The sequence below is a fragment of the Pristis pectinata genome, chromosome 32, assembly GCF_009764475.1.
Source record: "Pristis pectinata isolate sPriPec2 chromosome 32, sPriPec2.1.pri, whole genome shotgun sequence".
Classification (NCBI taxonomy): Eukaryota; Metazoa; Chordata; class Chondrichthyes; order Rhinopristiformes; family Pristidae; genus Pristis; species Pristis pectinata.
The window spans coordinates 15,569,061-15,591,807 of record NC_067436.1 but is presented as its reverse complement, the minus strand read 5'-3'; the positions used below and the strand labels follow the sequence as shown (position 1 = coordinate 15,591,807).

Below are 22,747 nucleotides of genomic sequence, written 5' to 3'. Positions count from 1 at the left end.
ATATTGTTCTCAATTTTCCATTCTCCTTTCAGTGTATTTAACTGTGTTGGACTGCTGAACATCTGGATTGAGCCTGATACAACGCCTGTGCCTTTAAGTACCAAATTAGATTGAAATCCTCACACTTGTAATTCCACTTTCAGGATCTTTTGAAATAATCCCTTAATTAAAATTATAGAAATTGTGGATTGCAAAGTACAGGCTATTCTATGGAATAGTGCCAAGAAATAGTTCTGCAATCCATTTTCTGGTAAAAAATGAAGTTCCCTGTGAGCTCTTCCTAACTGTCAGCAGTGTTTGCCTTTAATGGAATTGTATAATTTTGGCTTAATTCATAAAATAGGCATTGATACACCTAGAATTATTGCATCTTCATTTACTATGAGCATTTATTATCATTATTATTATTATTATTATTACAGCAAAGATATTTAAAAAGTCCCAAAACCTTTGTTTTGGATTAGTTTATTAAGAACATGCTGATTATCTTGAGCATTGCTTCTGATAATCTTGCAGTAATAGCTGGTAATGTTGACTGTCCCTTTATGAACTCAATGTTCACTCGATCTATGAATATAGATGTACTCTTGAGGTCATTTATTGGCAAATTGCAATGAAAGCCTTTCTAGATTGGTAGTTATTTAGTTTTCTGGGTTATCTCAGAATTATGACACATCGCAGACAGTAATCAGCTTTCTTTTCCTCATGATACTTCAGTTGCAGTTTCTTCATTGTTTTAATTTGAAGTGAACTGGATGCATGGGTATATGAAATGTTAAGGCTCCCATGATTTCGCTTATAGGAGAACCAATATATCTTTCAGCTATATTTGTTAGGACAGGCGGAGGGGGAAATTAAATTGCTACATTTAGAGTAAGCAACAAGAGAAGGTGCAGTGGTAACAAATCTTTGTATGAGTTACTGGGGCAGGGAAATGTTCATTCCTGTAGCACTGTGTACTTCCATGCTACATGACGGTAAGTGCAATTCAGATGAAGTGAAGTGTGATTATGACTGTTTCTGGATTCTTTCGCTTCACTCCAGAAATTTGTCTGGTAACTTCCTGGCAAGTGTTGCTGGGGAAATTAATATATGTGGTTTTAGAATCGACCATCATTGGCCACACCTGGTATAACTGTGCTTTCACAACACAGTGCTAGGTTGGAAACCTGCTAAGCTTAAGTCCTGATCTTGCCATCTATGCTTCGGGCTCTGATCCCCGCCTGTAGTATCAACTGCCTACAGCACCGCTCTTATCTGTGATCCTCTGATCAGCCGATGAGCGATCAGCCGATGAGCAATCATCCATTCTCCCATTGTTTTCTTTGAGGCCTCGATTTCCCACAAGCCCTCAACCCTTTGTTGCCACGTTAGCACCAATCACCTATTTCACTTACGGCTTCATACAGACCCTGATCTCACTCACTTCTTCCTCTCCATCGTCAACCTGTTCTGATTTCCTAATGCCCAATGGAGCCAAACCCCGACACGCACCCCAGTCTCCGCATGCTGGGGTGTCTGATCGCCATCCCTCCCGGACCTGGCCTTAGCTCAGAAAGGCTCATTTTCCTTCACATGATCCACAGGTTAATGGGCCTTGAACGTTACTGATGTTTTAGCAATGTGCTGCACATTTTAGAAAATATCACCCCTTCTTTAACCATAACATTCCTGTATCAACCAGATGATCTTTAACAGTTGAGTCACACTCAGCACATGAAGCAGGGCCTGCCTGCAAGATATTTAGATCATCAGATCATATATGATCAACATGTCTCTGTGGAAGTATATGGGGTAAAGGCACTGTACAAGGACTGTGTTATTAACCTTGTACTTGAAAAATTTCATAATATTCCTGTTTATTTAAGTAGGCATGGTTTACATGCAGGCTGAACGTGCCTGCACAATGTGTTGCATGAAATATTTCTTTTCTTCACTGATCTTGTGACTGATAAGACAGTAATACTCAACTAGGCTTTAAAATGTCTCAACTTGCTTTTGTGGCAATTCCTCCTTTAAAAATGAAAAGGTAGACTCTTTCTTTTTCAATCTTTTTATTAGTTTTCAAATTAATACAGATTGATATATAGCATCAATATTTATACATGTAATACAAAGAGATCAGGATAACAATCATAGCATATATAATCATAAAGAACAATAAAATATAAAAAAAAATCTGTAGATCCAACGATCTCTTAGTAAATGAATATAATATAAAAGAAAGGGAAGAAAAAGATTTATTATATAAATTTAAAAAAAACCCAAACCAATAAAAAAAATTATAAACAATATAAACTAAACAAAAAAAAACTTCTTAAAAAAAAACAAACAACAAAAAAAAGAGAAAAAAAACTGGGCTAAAATTTCTCAGTAGAAACAGGGCAATATTATGTCGTCGAATCCGTTCCTTCAAGTTGGAAAGTTATTGAAAGGGGATCTACATCATGTGAAAATATTGAATAAATGGACTCCAAATATCTTCAAATTTAAGCGAAGGATCAACAGTACCACTCCTAATTTTTTCCAAGTTTAAACATGATATAGTTTGAGAAAACCATTGAAAAGTAGTAGGGGGTATTGGATCCTTCCATTTAAGCAAAATGGATCGTTTGGCCATTAATGTAACAAAAGCAATCATACGGTTAGCGGAAGGAGATAAATGGCCAGACTCTATCCTTGGTAATCCAAAAATTGCAGTAATAGGGTGAGGTTGTAAATCAATCTTCAATACGTTTGAAATAATGTTAAAAATGTCTTTCCAAAAATTGCAGTAATAGGGTGAGGTTGTAAATCAATCTTCAATACGTTTGAAATAATGTTAAAAATGTCTTTCCAATATTTTTCCAGAAGAGGACAGGACCAAAACATATGTGTCAAAGAAGCCACATCCGATTTACCTCTATCACATATAGGATTTATATGGTTATAAAAACGAGCTAGCTTATCTTTGGACATATGGGCCCTGTGGACTACCTTAAACTGTATCAATGAGTGTCTGGCACACATTGAAGATGTATTGACTAAATAAAGAATTTTCTTCCAAGTTTCTATAGGTATAGATGTCTGGAGTTCACTTTCCCATTCATTCTTAATTTTGTCTGATGATTCTAGACATATTTTCAAAATTAAATCATAAATTATTGCTATCAAGCCCTTCTGATAAGGATTAAGACCTAAAATTTTTTCTGTAGTTTCAGTTTTGCAGGGGTCGGAAAAGAGGGTATAGTAGTTTTTAAAAAATTTCTAATCTGCAAATATCGAAAAAAGTGTGATCTAGGCAAATTGTATTTATTAGACGATTGTTCAAAAGATGAAAAACAACTATCAATGATTAGATCCCGAAAACATACGATTCCCTTCCTTTTCCATACGGAAAAAGCTGAGTCAGCTCTAGATGGATGAAAGAAAAAATTAGATTGAATGGGACTTGACAAATTAAATTTATTCAATCCAAAATATTTACGAAATTGAAACCATATTCGTATTGTATGTTTAACAATTGGGTTAGTCATATGTTTACTTAACTTGGTAAGTGCAAAAGGGATTGAAGCACCTAAAATAGAAGCTAATGAAAAGTCAAGAACTGATTGGTGCTCAAGGTGTACCCATTTGGGGCATTGAATTACATCAGAATCTTGTATCCAAAAAATTAAATATCTAATATTAATTGCCCAATAGTATAATCTAAAGTTAGGCAAGGCCAAGCCACCATCCTTTTTTAATTTTTGTAAATATTTCTTACTTAACCTTGGGTTTTTATTGTGCCAAATATATGAAAGAATTTTAGAATCAGTAGTGTCAAAAAAAAGATTTCTGGACAAAAGTTGGAATCGCTTGAAATAAATATAAAAATTTTGGTAAAATATTCATCTTAATTGCATTAATTCGGCCTACCAATGATAAAGACAGTGGAGACCACTTAGTAAATAATTGTTTAACATGGTCGATTAAAGGCAATAGATTAGCTTTAAATAAGTCCTTATGTTTCTTGGTAATTTTAACACCTAAATACATAAAATAGTCAGTTACCAATCTAAAAGGTAATTGGCTATAAATTGGGGTTTGCATATACAATGGAAAAAGTTCGCTCTTATTAAGATTTAATCTATAGCCAGAAAAAACACTAAACTGATCTAGTAGTGATAGTACTGCGGGGATAGATTCATCTGGATTAGAAATATAAAGTAACAGGTCATTGGCGTAGAGAGATATCTTATGAATCATCTGTCTGTGAGTAATGCCACATACATTTGAAGAGTCCCAAAGTGCAATAGCCAAGGGTTCTAAAGCAATATCAAATAATAAAGGGCTTAACGGGCAACCTTGTCTAGTACCTCGAAAAAGCCTAAACAAAGGAGGTCTTTGATTATTAGTAAGTATTGAAGCCATAGGTGTATAATAAATCACTTTAATCGCAGATATAAATTTAGGGCTAAAATTAAATTTTTGAAGGGTAGTAAATAGATATTCCCATTTGACTCTGTCAAATGCCTTTTCAGCATCTAGTGAAACAACACATTCTGGACTTTGGGATGAAGGGGTATTAATAATATTCATTAATCTCCTGATATTAAAATGTAAATAACAATTCTGAATAAATCCTGTCTGGTCTTCAGAGATAATTTGTGGGAGAACCTTTTCCAGTCTAAAGGCCAATATTTTGGAAAATATTTTTGAATCTACATTTAATAAAGAAATAGGTCTATAAGATGCACAATCAGTGGGATCTTTATCCTTTTTAAGAATTAAAGAAATAGTTGCTTCATAGAAAGATTGTGGTAGTTTACCCACTGATAGGGCATCTTTAAAAATGTTGGCTAACCAGGGCTTTACCTGAGTTCATTGAAAATATTACTTTCTTTATTTCTTCCTCCGAAATGGGAGCATCTAATGTAGAACGTTCATTTAAAGATAGTTGGGGGATCTTCAGATCTCTTAAAAATTCATACATTGATGTAGGATCCTCAGGGGATTCTGATTGGTATAAAGAAGAATAAAACTCTTGAAAGGATTTGTTGATTTGAACAGGATCTATCGTGTAGGTACCATCTGGATTACAAATTTTATTAATCTGACGTTTAGATAAAATAGCTTTCAATTGGTTGGCCAATAATTTACTGGATTTGTCACCATGTATATAAAATTGACTTTTGTTTTTAAGTAGTAGATTTTCAATTGAAGATGTTAATAATAAACTATGTTGTAATTGGAGTTCTGTTCTCTTTTTAAAAAGCTCCAGATTCAGAGTATCAGAATATTTTTTATCGATTTCTTTAATCTTGTCAACCAATATACGTATTTCATTATTAGTTCATTTTTTCAAGCCAGCTGAATATGAAATAATTTGACCACGAATATATGCTTTAAAAGTATCCCATATTATCCCACTGGAAATTTTTTCAGTAAAATTAGTTAAAAAGAAAAATGAAATCTGTTCTCTGATAAATTGGATGAAATCTGAGTCTTGTAATAGAGAAGGATTAAATCGCCATTGTCTGACATCAAAGGATACATCTGGTAATTTAATTGATAAAATCAATGGTGCATGATCAGAAATGGCAATTGCATCATACTTACAGTCCATAGTAAGTGGAGCTAACCTAGCATCAATAAAAAAATAATCAATCCTCGAGTAGTTATGGTAAACATGAGAAAAGAATGAAAATTCTTTATCATATGGATGTAGAAATCTCCAAGCATCTAAACTTCCAGATTCAACTAAAAAAGAATTAATAAAGACAGGAGATTTGTTTGAAAGTGCAGGATTTGATACAGATCTATCCATGGAAGGGTTTAGACAACAGTTAAAATCTCCACCCATAATCAGAGTGTATTCATTTAAATTAGGAAAAAATGCAGATAGATTTTTTTAAAAAATCAGGGTGATCTACATTGGGTGCATAAACATTAACCATAACAACTTTTTTATTATGAAGCAGACCAGTGATTAATAAAAATCTACCATTTGGGTCTGATATTGTCTCATGATGAACAAACGAAATTGAGGAGTCTATAAAAATAGAAGCTCCTTTCACCTTTGCTTGTGAATTCGAATGGAACTGTTGACCCCTCCAAAATCTAAAAAAACATTGATTATTTGTCTTCCTGATGTGAGTCTCCTGAACAAAAATAACCTGAGCATTTAGTCTATGAAAAACTTTAAAAATCTTCTTACGTTTAAGTGGATTATTTAAGCCATTAACATTCCATGAAATAAAATTAATAGTCTTATCCATTTTAACAGATTTAAAAAAATATGGTATGTAAAGGGTTAATCTTAATATTTCCAGGTCTTACCAACAGGAAGAAGTAAAAAAAAAAATTCAAAGAGGAGACAGATGTGACGACAATTTAGAAAAATGTGTAGTTTAGCCCAGAAGAAAAAAAACGTAAAAACAACCCCACCCCCCTCCCCCAACAGCCCGAAAACTGGCCAATAGACAGCCAGTACGCTACCCTCTAATTAAACTAACCCCTGTTCTATTGGTGGCAATAGTCCAAATTGAAAAAATATATAAACTACCCATGTTTTGTCTTAAAATGGACAACATAATACAAACAGAGATAACGAACTCACAACATAGTTGTGAGATTGAAACAGAGCCAAAGGGCGTTAACAGCCGACAGTTAAAAGATACGGTTTAATAATTTTTTTGAAAAGAAAGCAAATGATCCGTTATTTTGTTAAATTCTTAATTGTTATTAAAACAAGACATTAAAAATATTAAAAGAAGAAAAAAGAAAGGTTTAAATCTAAAAATTAATTAGATAATAAAACAAGTAGCTAGTAAATCAAAGGAAAAACACTGTGTATCTTCTGCAATTTCTTAGCTTCTAAAATTAAAAGCTAATTCAAAAGAAAATTCTGGGCTTCTTGAATAGATTTAAACCATTTACGAGATTTATCAGGCAGTGTAATTTGCAGCCTTGCTGGGAATAATAATGTTGGATGATAATTGCTTTGATAAAGACGAGCCATAACTGGTTTGTAGGTCAGCCTTTCTTTCATAACTTCTGGGGTGTAATCTTCAACTATTCGAAACTTCCATTGTTTACATTGAATCATTCTACATCTATGAGCAGTACGAATCAGGAGCTCCTTGACGCTGACAAAATCGAATCTCAGTATTACTGGCCGAGGTTTTTGATCTGGAGCAAGTTTAGATCTTAATGCTCTGTGAGCCCTATCCAAAATGGGCTGATGAGGGAACATTTCGGAGCCAAAAACATTGGCCAAAAGATTAGAGAAGAATTCCGTAGGGTCACCAGTCTCGGTATTTTCTGGAAAACTGATGATCCTTAAATTTTTCCTCCTGCTGCATCCTTCCAGGTCGATGATCCTCTCTTGTTGCTTTTCCAGGTTTTGCTTGGTCGTAATTAAGGCTTTTTCAAATGAGTGGAGTTTGGCATCTCTCTCTTTACCAGCTTGGTCGAGTTCAGCAATTAATTGCCTTTGTTTGGCATTCTCTTGGATAGGAGTATTTTGCTTTTCTTCAAAGTCTTTTAAAATAGACTTCAATTCGGCAAAGCTCCGATCAAACTTTCTGTCCAGATTAGAAATAGCTTCCAAAGTAGGTTGTTCTCCACTACCTTTACCATTAGCAGAGGCTTTAGATCTGGTGGTCATTTTCACAGTTAAAAATCAAGATTAAACTTGTGCCAGTATTGTAAAAGACTTTTTAAAGGATGGTAAATAATAGATTGAAAAGTGCCTGGACCAAAGCCAAATTATGACTTAGTCTATGGAGCGCCACCAACAGACTGAGACTCTTTCATAACTGATCAATTGCCCATGTATCTAAACCTGACCTGGTAAAGTTGAAATGCCCCAAAACATTAGATTCATTAAGTAAAAATGCAATTGGATAATGCATGTTGTTCTGGAAAATGGCCGCTATAGTCGAGCAGCGTGGTCATTGATGTAGTCATTTTCTAAAAGAAAGAGTCACCCCAAATTAAAGTTTACCCTATATATTCTTGAAGAATGTTTCCAGATAGACATTTAACATAGAATTCCCATCGCATTAAGATATTCTAATTAACCTTGTGCATGGGCTCTTCGGTTACAATCATAGTCCAAGTATGTTGGTTCACATTAAGTGAAACAAGTAACCATTAACATGGGTAGCTTGCATGATGTTAGTCACTATAACACCTAAATGTCCTAACTGGTGTATTGGTACCTCATGGTTATAATCAAGTGTTGGAAGCTGCATATGTTTTTGTTAAATATATGATATTTTTAAAGCAGAAACCAGAATTTAGTCATTGAGGCACCACCATTTGAAGCTGCATCATGTCACAGTCAACAGATGTACCCTGTAAACAACATGGTCACTGGTAAGAATTTAATTACATTTATAGTTCTTTGATTATAAAATGCATTCATTTTGGTTAGTCTTAGAATGAGAGGTTCAGCACCTCTGCTTATGTGTTGGAAGCTTTTGCATTCACTTACGCAACACATAATCAATGATGATATTTGAGGGTTGTACACAGAATGCTGCATTCATTGTTGATTGCATTATGAGCTTAAGCGGATGCAAAAGATTCCATTGCAATATTGTAAAATATGCAGAAGAATTCTTCCAGTATTTGAGTCAACACTGCCAAAGATGGGTTTCTAATCCATTTATCTCACTATTTATTGGACATGCCAAGTGCAAGATGTCTGCTGCATTTCCTCACGGTGGGTATATTTTAAAAGCAATTCCTTAGGTTTTAAGTGCTTCAGGGTATTTAAATGATGAAAGACACAATGTGTAATTGTAATGTTTTCCTTTTATTTCTCATTTTCTAACAACTTCATAAATCAGTTGCTCTAAAGTATGTGTGTGTGTGTGTGTGTGTGGTGTACAGCAATCTTGATCTTGTGAACAAATTCATTTTTTAGTTTTGCCATTGTTGTTGAATAATATTGAGAAATAAAATGTTTAGTTGTTTCTCTTTTACATTGAATTGCATTGATATGGGGTTTATTTAGAAATCCTGTGCCATAACTGCTTTTTTCCTTCTAAGGAATAAGTCCTTCTTGAATGTTTATCCAGCTTTAGTCCATCATTGCTGTTTGCCTCATTTACTCCCTTAGCAAGTCCTACATTCTAACCAAGTACAGAGATGTGCCTTAACTTCGGTCCTAGATGTATTGTTTTTTTTTGGCATACATTTTATTTTCATTGTTTCTGATGAGCGTATCTTTTTGTTGTGATTGGAATTACAGTAGCTCAATAAAAACAATTAGCGCTTATTGATATCAATTATTGATATAACCAATTATTGATTGGGCAAGGGGTTAAGGGTTATGGGGAGAAGGTGGGAGAATGGGGTTGAAAATAAAATCAGCCATGATTGAATGGTGGAGCAGAGTCGATAGGCTGAATGGCCTAATTTTGCTCCTAAATCTTATGGTAACTTCAGTTAATTGAGTTCTAGTTGAGTGTGTTGTAACCCACAGCCATTGACTTTTAAGAAAAACTGGTTTGAGTGTTGTAACTCCTTGAATGTGACTAACTCAGATAAAATCTGTTTATTTTATGCTATCATTACACAACTTTCTAAAACATGAAATAAAAATAGAAAATGCTGGAATCACTGAACACGTCAGGCAATGTCAATGGAATAGAAATAGAATTAATGTTTAAGGTCAGGGACTCTTTGTCAGAACTGGGAAAGAGAGAAAACAAGTTTAGGTTGTAGAGAAGGTGGGGAGGGGGAGTGGTGGGAGGGTGAATGGATAGGATAAAGGGAATATATCTGATAGAGCAAGACCAGGGTTGCCATGGCGATGATCTGTTGATGAAACCTACTGATTGATAGATTACTGGGGGTAGAGAGAGAGAGCACAAACAAAGGAACAAGTAAAAATTGTGAAATGCACTGTTTTAGGAAGTGCTGAACAATTCAGGCAGTATCAATATATGGAGAAGAACTGAGTGAATGTTACAGCTGGATAACCTACTGGTAAACTGGCTGTTCCTGATATGAACAGGGAAAGTGAGTTGCATAAAGTTGTTGAATTTGACTGGCCAAAAGGGCAGATTAACAGAGTTTTATTGTATGTAGGTACAGCATATTATTAGGGAAGCTAACAAAATATTCTCGTTTATTGTGCAGGAAAATGCATACTAAAGTATTGGGGGTGGGGGTGGTTATTCTACACAAATATAGGCCATTGGTGAGAGTGTATCTGAAGTCCTGTGTACAGTATAATTTGCCATATTTAAGAAACGAGGGCAATGCTTTGGAAGCAGTTCAGAGAAAATGTACTTGATTGATACCTGGAATGGACAGGTTCACATGAGGAAAAGTTCAACAGGCTAAACTGGAATGTGTTGGAGTTCAGAAGAACTGAGAGGGTACTTGGGTAAAAGGATGGATATTAAGAGGGTGTTTCCTCTTTGGAAGAATAAGGGGTTGCCTATTTAAGACAAATGTGGTGAAGTTATTTCTCTCAGTGGGTGATGAGTCTTTGCAACTCTATTCCTTAAACAGCAGCGGAAGTGGAGTCTTTGAATTTTTCAAGGCAGAGGTAGAGCTCATGAAAAGCAAGGGGATGAAAGATTACCAGAGCAGGTGGCAAGGTGGAGTTGAGGTGACAGTCAGATCGGCCATGACCTGAATTCATTGGCAGAGCAGATTTAAAGGACCAAGTGAGCTATTCCTGCTCCTAATATGTATGTTCATATTTTTGATTTGTATATTGTTCATAAACTGGCTATAAGTGTTGGACAAATGTTTTTGATTTCACCCTTTGTGGGAAATAACATATTTGTAATTATGGTGCAAATGGAATTTCAAATCCATAGGAGATAAACTTAGTAAGAGATGAACTCCGGCTGCTGCTACCCATATTTCATGAAAGCACAGACTGTCCAATAACAGTGTACAACTAGGAAGATAATGGGTGGAAAGTTCAAGGGAGATATCAGAAGGAGGTTTTTCACCCAGAGAGTGGTTGGTGCATAGGATGCGCTGCTTGGGGTGGTGGTGGAGGCTGATACGTTGGTCAAGTTCAAGAGATTGTTAGGTAAGCATATGGATGAATTTAAAATAGAGAGATATGTGGGAGGAAGGGGTTAGATAGTCTTAGGCGTGGTTTAAAGGTCGGCACAACATGGTGGGCCGAAGGCCCTGTATTGTGCTGTGTTGTTCTATGGTTCTATAAAGGGAGGTGTTAGGGAACAAATGCATAGACTGTACCTTATTCACATCTGTAAATGAACAGATCCTAGACATTCTCAAGATGTTATTTAGGACTGAAATCAGTAGAAATTTCTTCATTTGGAAAGTGTGAGTGTTTGAAATTCTCTACCCTAAAGCCTGTGGGTACTTGGTCATTGAGCATGTTTGTCTCCATCTTATGTTTGCTTCTAACCAAGGGAGATGTATCTCGTCTAGATGGTCCCTGTTGGTTTTATTTTGAAAGAATAGTGATACTTGTTCTTGTTTACTTAAAGCTTTTAGCTCTGTAAAGACCATTTTACATTTAACTATTTGATTATTATCAAGGAGTTGAAACATTGGAATATTAATTGTCTTGAGTGTTGCAGGGAAGTGGAAGAAGGGTGTCATGGAAGGGGCAAAGGATTGACAGGATGTGAGAGGAGGGGGACTGAAAGAAATGGGAGAGGTCTGAGAGTGGGTTACAGGGAGAGGGTGGGTAGGGTTTAGAGAGTGGGAAGGGTTTAGGGATTGGGGGACGACCTCGTTCTGTCAAGATCGAGATAGATGGTAGCAGCCATTAAGGGATTCGTGCCCAAGCAAGTCATTCTCAATTTGGGACTGTTTGAGAAGAAGATTCCTCTCTTATACTCTCCCTCTCCCTGTTGGAGTCATGTTTAAAGCAGTTGATAGATATCAACATATTGTCCCGAATGTGAATAACATAGCCCTTTTGTCCCAGTGTGTACTCCAGATGGAACCTGTTTCTTTGATTGCTGTATAAAGTGCAGTGTTAATACAGGCAATCCTGTATTACAGCCCTTTAGATTACGCAAGTTCGCCCATACAGAATTCACACATCACTACGCAGAAATTTGAGATATGGAATAAAATTCGCTCTCACAGGGAAAAAATTGTAAATAAGTCAATACACTTTTTTTTCCAACTTGAATTTCTTAACACATGCACAGATGACAAGGCTTCGCATTACGAAAAATCTCGAGAGAGCTGTTTTCTAGGAATGCAACCGATTCCCCCTGTAATACGGGGGTTGCCTGTATTTTTCTCTCTGCTTTACCAAAGGTCTTTTAGTACACTTACACTATTGCAAAACAAAGCAGCTGAGGAATTGTTACTGTTGTATACATATCCTTTAAACAAGTGAGCTAAATTCAAATTAAGCGATCGAGCTGTTCTGTGATCTTGAATCGTTTTGTACTTAGTTATGTATATATAGTTGGCTTTATTTGAAATGTCATTGTTTCCTTCAGTAAAATCAGCTATATATTATAAACTTTTAAAGTTACTCAATTTATCAGGACAGTTTGCCCAAAAAATGCAAGTAGTTAGAGAAGTGCTCAACCCATTTAAAAGGGCTTTGTGGATGAACAATTATGTTTTAACTGTGTTAATTTGTTTTGTTACTTCTGATAGGTTTTATCTCCATTGATGAACTGAAGAAGTATTCAGGGGATTTATACGACTTCATTCCTGGGTGCACACATTATTCAGTGTGTCGCATTCAAAGAGAAAGGAACATCTTCTCAGTTCTGAAATCCAAGAAACGGAACCCCACTTTTATTCATACACATTAAACAGAGCTGAAATCGGCCTCAGTTGGAAGGATTTCAGTCACTACCTGTGATGATTTAAGGCTTGGCATAATGAATTGTGCTTCACTCACTGATACTAGAAATGCAAAGATTAACCAAAATCTGTGTTTACTGTGTCATCTGTTTAGTTGTTAATTGAACAAAAATTCTTATATTTACATTTGTATTTAGGATTAAAAATAAAGTGTTCTCACATTAGATCAAATGCACATTTTTGATTTCATGTAGAATTACATAGAAGAAGCAACCTGGAAGTCATCTCTGTTTCTGTGTAACTCACAAGGAGACATAGTCCTCATCCTATGTGCTTATTCTTTTTCCATATTTATTCAGTTATCCTTTTGTAATTTTAAACAATCTATCACATTATCATTGAATCTGTTAGTGACTATTTTAACTGCATGGTTTGAATCTATGTCAGGTTTTTGTAGGTAGAAGGAGGGTGTGATGGGGGTGTGGGATTAGCTGATTGTTAAACATGAAACTAAGAATTTGCTTCTCAGTTATTGGGTTTTGGAGATGTGTTTAAACTTACATTCAAATAAGATACAGAGGAAAACATCTTGTGCTGATAATTGAGTGATACACAACATGCTGGAGGAACTTAGCGAGTCAGGCAGAATCTATAGAGGGAAATGGGCAGTCAACAGAGACCCTTCCTCAACTGAGTTTGCATTTGCAAAATTTGTAGTGAGCAGGAGCAGCCATGAGAGGGCAATCCAAGTATATTTTAAAATAAGATATCTTTATTAGTCACATGTACATCGAAACACACAGTGAAATGCATCTTTTGCGTAGAGTGTTCTGGGGGCAGCCCGCAAGTGTCGCCATGCTTCTGGCGCCAACATAGCATGCCCACAACTTCCTAACCTGTACGTCTTTGGAATGTGGGAGGAAACCCACGCATTCACAGGAAGAACATACAAACTCCTACAGACAGCAGCCGGAATTGAACCCGGGTCGCTGGCACTGTAATAGCATTACACTAACCACTACACTACCGTGCCTGCCCTTTTATAATGTTTTATAAATAATCTTGCATTTTCTCGGTATATATCAACTGTTGACCAGTACTTGTGCAACTTTATTCCTGCATTCTTTAGGAGAGAGCAGATTACTGTCAAGAGATATCTCATTAGTGTTCAGTGAACCTGTCACATTAAGAAGCACTGTGACTGTGTAACTGTGACTTCTAATGAAGTGGAGGCACTACTGTAATGTGGGGATATTGACAACAAATTTATGCACAGCAAGCTTCTGCAAATGGTCAGGTAATCTGAATCAGTTATTCCAATGTGCAGGAAAGAACTTCCGTATTTTTCAAAATAGTGCCTTTGGATCATTTACATCTCAGGCGAATGGAATCTGACTTTAACATGGTGGCACTTCTGAACTGCAGCACTCCCTCAATCCTGCATTGAAAGATTAGCTTATATCTTTGAGCTCAAGTGTCTGGACTGGAGTTCGAACCCATAGCTTGATGAGAGTGCTGATCACTGAGTTCCTGATGCCATGTAGGTGAGCTGTTATGTATTTACATGCATTGACCAATTGATTACAAAGGGTAACTTTTTATCACCAACAGTATTATTCAAGGTCCAGAATGACTCGGGGAAAAATCAGAATACTTTAACTTCCTCTACGTAGAAGGTCATTAAAAAGATATGAACTCTGTTCATGAACTTGAGATGTGCAAGAGCATTTTACGGTTAATAGAACATAGAACAGTACAGCACAGGAACAGGCCCTTCAGCCCATGATGTTGAGCCGAACTAATTAAACTAGTAATTAAATGCCTGACTAAACTAATCCCTTCTGCCTACACAATATCCACATCCCTCCATTCTCTGCACATCCCTATCTAATAGCCTCTTTAAACATCTCTATCGTATTTACTTCCACTAATACCCCTAACAGCGCATTCCAGGCACCCACCACTCTCTGTGTGTGATTAAAAAAACTTGCCCCACACATCTCCTGTGAACTTATCCCATCTCACCTTAAATGCATGCCCTCTAGGATTAAACATTTAGACTCTGAGGGAAAAGGATACCAGCTCTCTAATGCAGTAATTTGGAGTGTTTTGTTTGTAGTTGTTCTTAGGTGCTCGCTTGGGGTCGAGTGTCACTTGCTTCCAGTCCAGTTAGTTTTGTGGGTTCTGAGATCGCTGATGAGGCCAATGTGGGAACTCCAGATGGGGCAGGAGGTGCCTGATGTAGGAAGGAAATCGACCATCCTTACCTGCTCTGGCCTAAATGAACAGGCAGAAATGTGGTCGACTCTCAATTGCTGTCCAAAATGGTCTAGAAAGCAACTTGGTTAAAGGGCAGCAACTACTACCCTTGCTCTGGATTCCCACATCCCTTTACAGAACACCAAAAGCCTGCATCTATGCATGTGTAGATATTTCACAGGCACCTGGAGAGGTTGCATAGACTAGGACTTTATTCCCTGGAACGTAGGAAATTAAGGGGTGACCTGAAGTGTATAAGATCATGAGGGGCATAGACAGGGTGAAATAATTTTTTTTCCCCCCTGGGAGGGGTTGCTAAAAACAAGAGGGCATAGGTTTAAGATCAGAGGTGAGAGATTTAAAAGAGACATCGAGGGCAGCTTTTTCACGCAAAGGGTGGTGAGTATTAGGAATGAGCTGCCAGAAGTAGTGGCTGAGGTGGGCACATCAGCAACATTTAAAAGCCATCTGATAAGTACATGGATAGGAAAGGTTTAGAGGGCTCTGGGCCAAACGTGGGCAGATGAGACCAGCTCACTGGGCAACACAGTTGGCATGGATGAGTTGGGCTGAAGGGCCTGTTTCCATGCTGTAAGGCTCTATGACCTTCTGCTACTCTGATTGTACATCCCAACCCTGCATCTTCGATCTCCAAGGAGAGGAACAGCAGGCATGAGAGAATGCCGCCCTCTGCAGGTCCTTCTCCAAGTTAAATACCATCCTAACTTGGAAATGTATTGCACTTCCTTCACTATTCAATAGACTAAATCCTGGAACTTCCTACTCAAAAGCACTGCATGAGTACCTGCACCAGAGGGACTACAGTGATCATTTGCCCTTGATCAATGAATGCTGGCCTTGCCATTAATGCCCATAGCCCAGTAAAGCTCACTCTCTTGTTCTCCTCCCTCAAGCATCAAGGCACCAGGTTAAAGCTCTCTGCTGCACTCAGTGCCTGATATCATCGTGTTGGACAAGCGACATTCATATGCTACATTCATTGGATACTCACAGGTGAATAAGAAGCAAGAATGGGGACACGCTATGGTTTTTCTTAGGGTCCTCTTATCTTTTCTCCAGGTTGAAACCCCTCAAAATCAGATACTTAACACAATGATAGATAATACTGAAAAGATCTGTTAGTCCCCTTCTTAACCTCAGCTGGCAGTAATAGGAATGAGATATAGATGATATTGCTGGGTCCCAGTAATAATCATATGACATTTTCAATCAGTTAAAGACCTCCTCCCTCTGCAAACCATTCCCCTTTATCTCCATAATAGTGACTGATAACTCGAAATAAAACAAATAGAGCACAAATTGAAAACAGATAGAGGCTGGAGGAACTCAGTGGGTCAGGCAGCATCTGTGGAGGGAAATGGACAGTCAACCTTTTGGGCCAAGTTCCTCCAGCATCTTGTTTGTTGCCCCAGATTCCAGCATCTGCAGTTTTCTTGTGTCTCCAAACAGAGAATGTAGCCTAACGGTTAGATAAAAAGAGGACGGGTATAAAAATCAATAGATTAAAAAGTGTAATAACACCTCATAATCACCAAAAGAATAATAAACTTGGTAACACCAGGAAACCAAAAGAAAGGCCTTGACTAACTTCTAGAACACACCTTGAGTTCTTATGTAAAATTTCCAGTTACACCCAGAATGATGCAAGTTCTGTGAGTGAATAACTTGATCCAAGGACTGTTTACATAGTGATGAAAGGACTAATAATTGCAAAACTATCTTGCAGTTTACAAAGTAGGGAACCCAAAGGAGAAGTTGACATGCTTAACTGAATGTTCTTTGTGTTGTGAGAAGCTCCTCGTAAATACTTCCTTCAAATTAAACAAAATATTTAGCTGTTTTTTGTTTTAGCAAGTAGTTATTTAGTCTCTACTCTCTTGGCATCCATACCAGTGTTCATACTTCTCACAAGCCCCCTCCTAGTCACACTGCCTCTTAACCCCCATTCCCTTTTTTCCCCATATCTATTTAAAGTCACCACGGCTTAATGCTATCTGACCTAATCACTCCCAGCAGTAGCAACTCCCACATTCCTGTGGAAAGGTATCCTAAATTCCTTACTTGACTCCAACACTGAAGTTAGAGTCATACAGCACGGAAACAGGCCCTTTGGCACAACCTGTCCATGCCAACAAGATTCCCATCTAAGCTAGTCCCATTTCCCTCCTTAGATGCTGCTTGACCCACTGAGTTCCTCCAGCACTTTGTGTGTTCAACTAATTCTGTCTGCCTGCACGTGATCCCTATCCCTTTCTGAGGCATTTAGACAGGTACATGAGCAGGTTAATGACCAGATAATATTTTTTCTAACTCCAATATTGTATCTCCTTCCACCATTGCCCCTGCCAGCCCCTTCCAGGCACCTACTCTTCCCTCTGTGGGAAAAAGACCAATGCAGTCACTGTTCTAAAGTCAGAGACATGATGGGTATCTTTGCATATAATGAGTTCCCAGAAGCAGCAATGTGTTAATGGCCAGATAATAATTTTTTTTATAAGTCCATTATCGTATCTGCTTCCACCATCACCCCCAGCAACACATTCCAGGCACCCACCACTCTCTGTGTGGGGAAAAAAAACTTGCCCAGCACATCTCCTTTGAACATTCCCCCTCTCGCCTTATAGCTCTGTCTGATAGTACTTGAATACCTTATGGGTGATTTTCAAATAAACCCCAAATAAATCCCACAAATTCTACGGAAGTGTTGAACAACTGCCTGGTACACAGGGGAACAATAGTCTCTTAACCAATGCAGTGCAGCTATCATCCATCAAATAATTGTGTCACCTCTTCACTTCTAACAGTGTTCATTGGCAGGACTAAACAATAACCTATAGTGTTTGGATAGTTCAGGGTAGCTCAATAGACATGAGCCGTATTATGAGAGGTAGTCATACAAGTCTTTCTTCTGTATGGGTCTGTAATCTCCTTTAATAAAAGACAATTGCAACCCTACCTGTTATCCAGCACTATCAGTCAATGTTAGCATTTGTCTTTATCACATTATTATAGGCCCCATAGGAATTTTTCTTGAAAAAAGCCAGAGTCATGAAATGGCCATAATTTTCAAAGAGCTTCTTTGTTCAGGCAAGTGATTTAGTCTGCCCTGCGTGACCCCAGGTAAGCACAATATAACTATTGACACCAATTCATCTTGAAAGTAATTACTTTTTTTTCTGAGGAGGATGGAAAGGATAGGCAGCAATATTTTGCAACAAGAAAGAGATCCTTCAAGGCCAATGCAAAAGGCGGAAATTCCTGCAGTGGAAAACCCCATGAATGGGGGTATTCATTCCCAACATTATCCAGTGACAGCTCTGTGGATGACAAAAGATCAAGGCAGATCACATGTGTCAATGGGCTGCCAAAGTAATCACCTACTAACTACATTTCACCTGTTGCATTATAAACTTATATATGTCCCCAATAACTTATCTTTTAGATAATTTGATGGGCAACAATTCAAACAAACCATTCTTGCTACATAGTTTGCACTTCTTATTTTACCTATGAGTAATTAGTGCAGGTTACAGTTGGCTCTTTGCTTCAGTTTGTTTTCTTAGCCTTCCAGACCAACTTTCCCTCCCCTGATCCTTCTCCAATTCCAATTTCCAGGGAAAGGAGTTGGGAATGAATTTCTCCCCTTGTTATGTTGCAAAAATTATCAATGAATGTCCTGGGTTCTTGGTGAAATAGTCAGTGTAATAAATTAGAAAAGAAATGATACCAAAACTCTTCTTGGTGTTGCAGTGTTGTAAATGGGCAGGTCACACTATAGCTTGGCTGTGATCCATTTGAATGATAGAATCATCATGAGAGGCAGAATGGCCTTCTCCAGTGCCTGAAGGTCCCTATCCTCTCACGATTCAAAGCATATATGGTTGTGTGTTAAAATGAAAGAAAGACTCCCTATTTTCAGTGCATTCTGTACATAGAATGTGAATTTGTACTGAAATTAGACAACCATCATCAGGGACCCCCACCATCCGGGCCATGCCCTCTTCTCGATGCTGCCATCAGGCAGGAGGTACAGGAGCCTGAAGACCCACACCTCAAGGTTCAACAACAGCTTCTTCCCCACTGCCGTCAGGTTCTTGAACCCACCTGAAAAACCTTAATTCTACCTCAGACTATATTCCTCTCAACTTGCACTAATATTTCTTTTTGTTTATTTTGTAGTGTAAGTTATGTATAATTGATGTTAATTTATGTGATTTATGTTTGTAATCTACTGTGCTGTGCTGCGCTTCAGTAAACCATTTTTCATGGCATTTATACCTGGGTATGTATGTCCATGACAACAAACTTGAACTTGAATCAAGACCTTGTTTTATCAAGTTCATGTGGATTTCAGCAAGGCCTTTGGTAACTTTCCACATGGGAGGCTCCTACAGAAAGTAAGATCACATGGGATCCAGGGAGAGCTGGCTAATTGGATACAGAATTTGCTTAATGGTAGGAAGCAGCGAGTGATGGCAGAACGTTGTTTTTCAGACTGGAGGCCTGCGACTAGTGGTGTGCCCCAGGGGTCAGTGCTGGGCCGATTGCTATTTGTCATCTATATCAATGATTTGGATGAGAATGGGCAAGGCATGGTTAATAAGTTTGCAGATGGCACTAAAATAGGTGGTGTCGTTGACAGTGAAAATGATTATCAGGATTTATTTATAGAGGGATTTTGATCAGCTGGGTAAGTGGGCCGAGGAATGGCAAATAGAGTTTAATTTGAATAAGTACGAGGTGTTGCATTTTGGGAAGACAAATGAGGGCAGGACTTTCACAGTGAACGGTAGGGTTCGGGGGAGTGTTGTTGAAACGGAGTACCTTGGAGTTCAAGTGCATGGTTCCCTGAAAGTGGCATCACAAGTAGACAGGATGGGGAAGAAGGCTGTTGACGTGCTGGCCTTCATCAGTCAGGGCATAGAAGTTGGGATGTTATGTCACAGTTGTACAAGACATTTGTGAGGTTGCATTTGGAATATTGTGTTCAGTTTTGGTCACCCTGCTATAGGAAAGATGCACTTAAGCTGGAAAGAGTGCTGTGGAGATTTATGAGGATGTTGCCAGCACTCAAGCGACTGAGTTATGGAGAGAGGTTGAGCAGGTTGGGACTTTTTTCATTGGAGCATAGGAGAATTGAATTAGCTTATTGGATTGAATTGGTTTATTATTATCACATGTTCCGAGGTACAGTGAAAAACTTGTCTTGCATACTGTTCATACAGATCAATTCATTACAACAGTGCATTGAGGTGGTGCAAGGGAAAACAATAACAGAATGCAGAATAAAGTGTTACAGCTACAGAGAAAGTACAGTGCAGGTAAGACAATAAGGTGCAAGGTCATAATGAGGTAGATTGTGTGGTTAAAGGTCCATCTTATCATACTAGGGAACAGTTCAATAGTCTTATAACAGTGGGATAGAAGCTGTCCTTGAGCCTGGTGGTACGTGCTTTCAGGCTTTTGTATCTTCTGCCCAATGGGAGGGGGGAGAAGAGAGAATGTCCAGGGTGGTCTTTGATTATATTGGCTGCTTTACCGAGACAGCGAGAAAAGTAGACAGAGTCTGTGGAGGGGAGGCTGGTTTCTGTGATGTGCTGAGCTGTGTCCACTGTCTCAGGCAGAGCAGTTGCCATACCAAGCCGTGATGCATCCGGATGGGATACTTTCTATGGTGCATTGATAAAAATTGTTGAGGGTCAAAGGGGACATGCCAAATTTCTTTAATCTCCTGAGGAGGTAGAGGCACTGGTGAGCTTTCTTGGCCGTGGCATCTACGTGGTTGGACCAGGACAGGCTATTGGTGATGTTCACTCCCAGGAACTTGAAGCTCTCAACCCTCTCGACCTCAGCACCATTGATGTAAACAGGAGCATGTACACTGCCCCCCTTCCTGAAGTCAATGACCAGTTCTTTTATTTTGCTTGATGTGGCTATCCCTCAAGGTCGAGGATGATGGTCTTCGTTCCGTTGATCTATTTATGGGCTCACAAGTGGCTTATGATTTTACTTTGCTGACATTGAAGGAAAGGTTGTTGTTATAATACCATGTCACTAGACTCTCTATCACTTTCCTGTACTCTGACTCATTGTTATTTGAGATATGGCCCACTGCGGTGGTATCATTTGCAAACTTGTAGATGGAGTTAGAGCAGAATCTGGCCACACTGTCATGAGTGTACAGGGAGTCGAGTAGGGGGCTGAGGACGCAGCCTTGTGGGGCGCCAGTGTTGAGGATAGTTGTGCCTGAGGTGTTGCTGCCTATCCTCACTGATTGCGGTCTGTTGGTCAGGAAGTCAAGGATCCAGTTGCAAAGGGAGATGTTGAGTCCCAGGTGTTTGGAGATGAGTTTGCTTGGAATTATAGTATTGAAGGCAGAGCTGTAGTCAATAAACAGGTACATGGATAGGAAAGGTTGAGAGGGATCTGGGCCAAACATGGGCAAATGGGACTAGTTTAGATGGGAATCTTGGTCGGCATGGAACTGTTGGGCCGAAGGGCCTGTTTCCATGCTGTAAGACTTTATTGACTCTCATGCCCAGAAGTGCAACAAATGTTCATCAGATTGATTCCTGGGTTGACGGGGTTGTTCTACGAGAGAGATTGCATTGATTAGGTTTTTGTTCACAAGAGTTTAGAAAGATAAGATATTTATTTATTAGTCACATATACATTGAAGCACACAGTGAAATGCACCTTTTTGTGCTACTGAGAATGTGCTGGGGGCAGCCCGCAAGTGTCGCCGCTCTTCCTGCGCCAACGTAGCATGCTAACCACTACACTACCGTGCATTAAACTGATAAGCTCGACATGTTGGATGCAGAGAGAATGTTTCCCTTGGCTATGGGGGTCTAGAACCAAGGATCTGCAAACTTGTAGATAGAGTTAGAGCAGAATCTGGCCACACAGTTGGGAGTAGAGTAGGGGGCTGCGGAAACAGCCTTGCGGAGCACCAGTGTTAAGGATAATTGTGCCTGAGGTGTCTCGGTTACAGGGAAACACACTTCGGACTGAAGTCAGGAGAAATTTCTTCACTCAGAGGGTGGTGAACCTGTGGAATTCTCTACTGTAGAGGTCTATGGAAGCCAAACAGCTGAATATAGTTAAGAAGGTGATAGATTGCTACACACAAAAAGCCTGCGGTGAGAGCAGCAATATGGTACTGAGGTAGCAGATTAGCCATGATCATGTCGCACAGCAGAGCAGGCTCGAAAGGCTGAATGGCCTCTTTCTACTCTAATTTTCCTTTGACCTCTTTTCACGGATCTAACTTTACCTTGTTTGAAAACCTAGATTCTAAAAGGCATTTGAGAAGTGGTTACATAAATGCGTTTTGCATCCTTGGTTTTGATCACCAATCCCATTCTAATTAAGGGCAGAGATTATAGCTCAACCACTGTGACTCATTGAGCTGTCATATCTGGCATCTACTTCTCACGCGATATATTGACTTTATGAAGAGATCATTCTGTAATGATCTGATATAGGCTAATACTTGGCACTGTGCTAAAGTTTTGCAACAAGTCTGAGTGTTCTGTGCAAAGGACCAAAACTTGAATTGTCTGACGATATCCAGATTTAAGTTGAATGAAAGACTATTGTTTCTCAAGAGAATATTCACGGCATGGCTTCCTCCGAATCAGAATCAGATTTATTATCGCTGAGTTAATTATATGACGTGAAATTTGTTGGTGTGCAGCAGCAATATAGTGCAAAG

At 38.5% G+C, this 22,747-nt stretch overlaps 1 protein-coding gene across 1 annotated transcript in view; it reads left to right on the top strand.

The window, feature by feature from the left end:
* Positions 1–12,832, top strand: part of terb2 (telomere repeat binding bouquet formation protein 2) — a 31,328-nt gene extending 18,496 nt beyond the window's left edge. The window contains exons 6-8 of the mRNA XM_052042384.1: positions 7,224–7,333; positions 8,255–8,343; positions 12,598–12,832. Coding sequence (XP_051898344.1) covers positions 7,224–7,333; positions 8,255–8,343; positions 12,598–12,758 — 360 coding nt within the window. The 3' untranslated portion in view covers positions 12,759–12,832. The remainder of the gene's footprint in view (positions 1–7,223; positions 7,334–8,254; positions 8,344–12,597) is intronic.
* Positions 12,833–22,747: the final 9,915 nt, after the last annotated feature.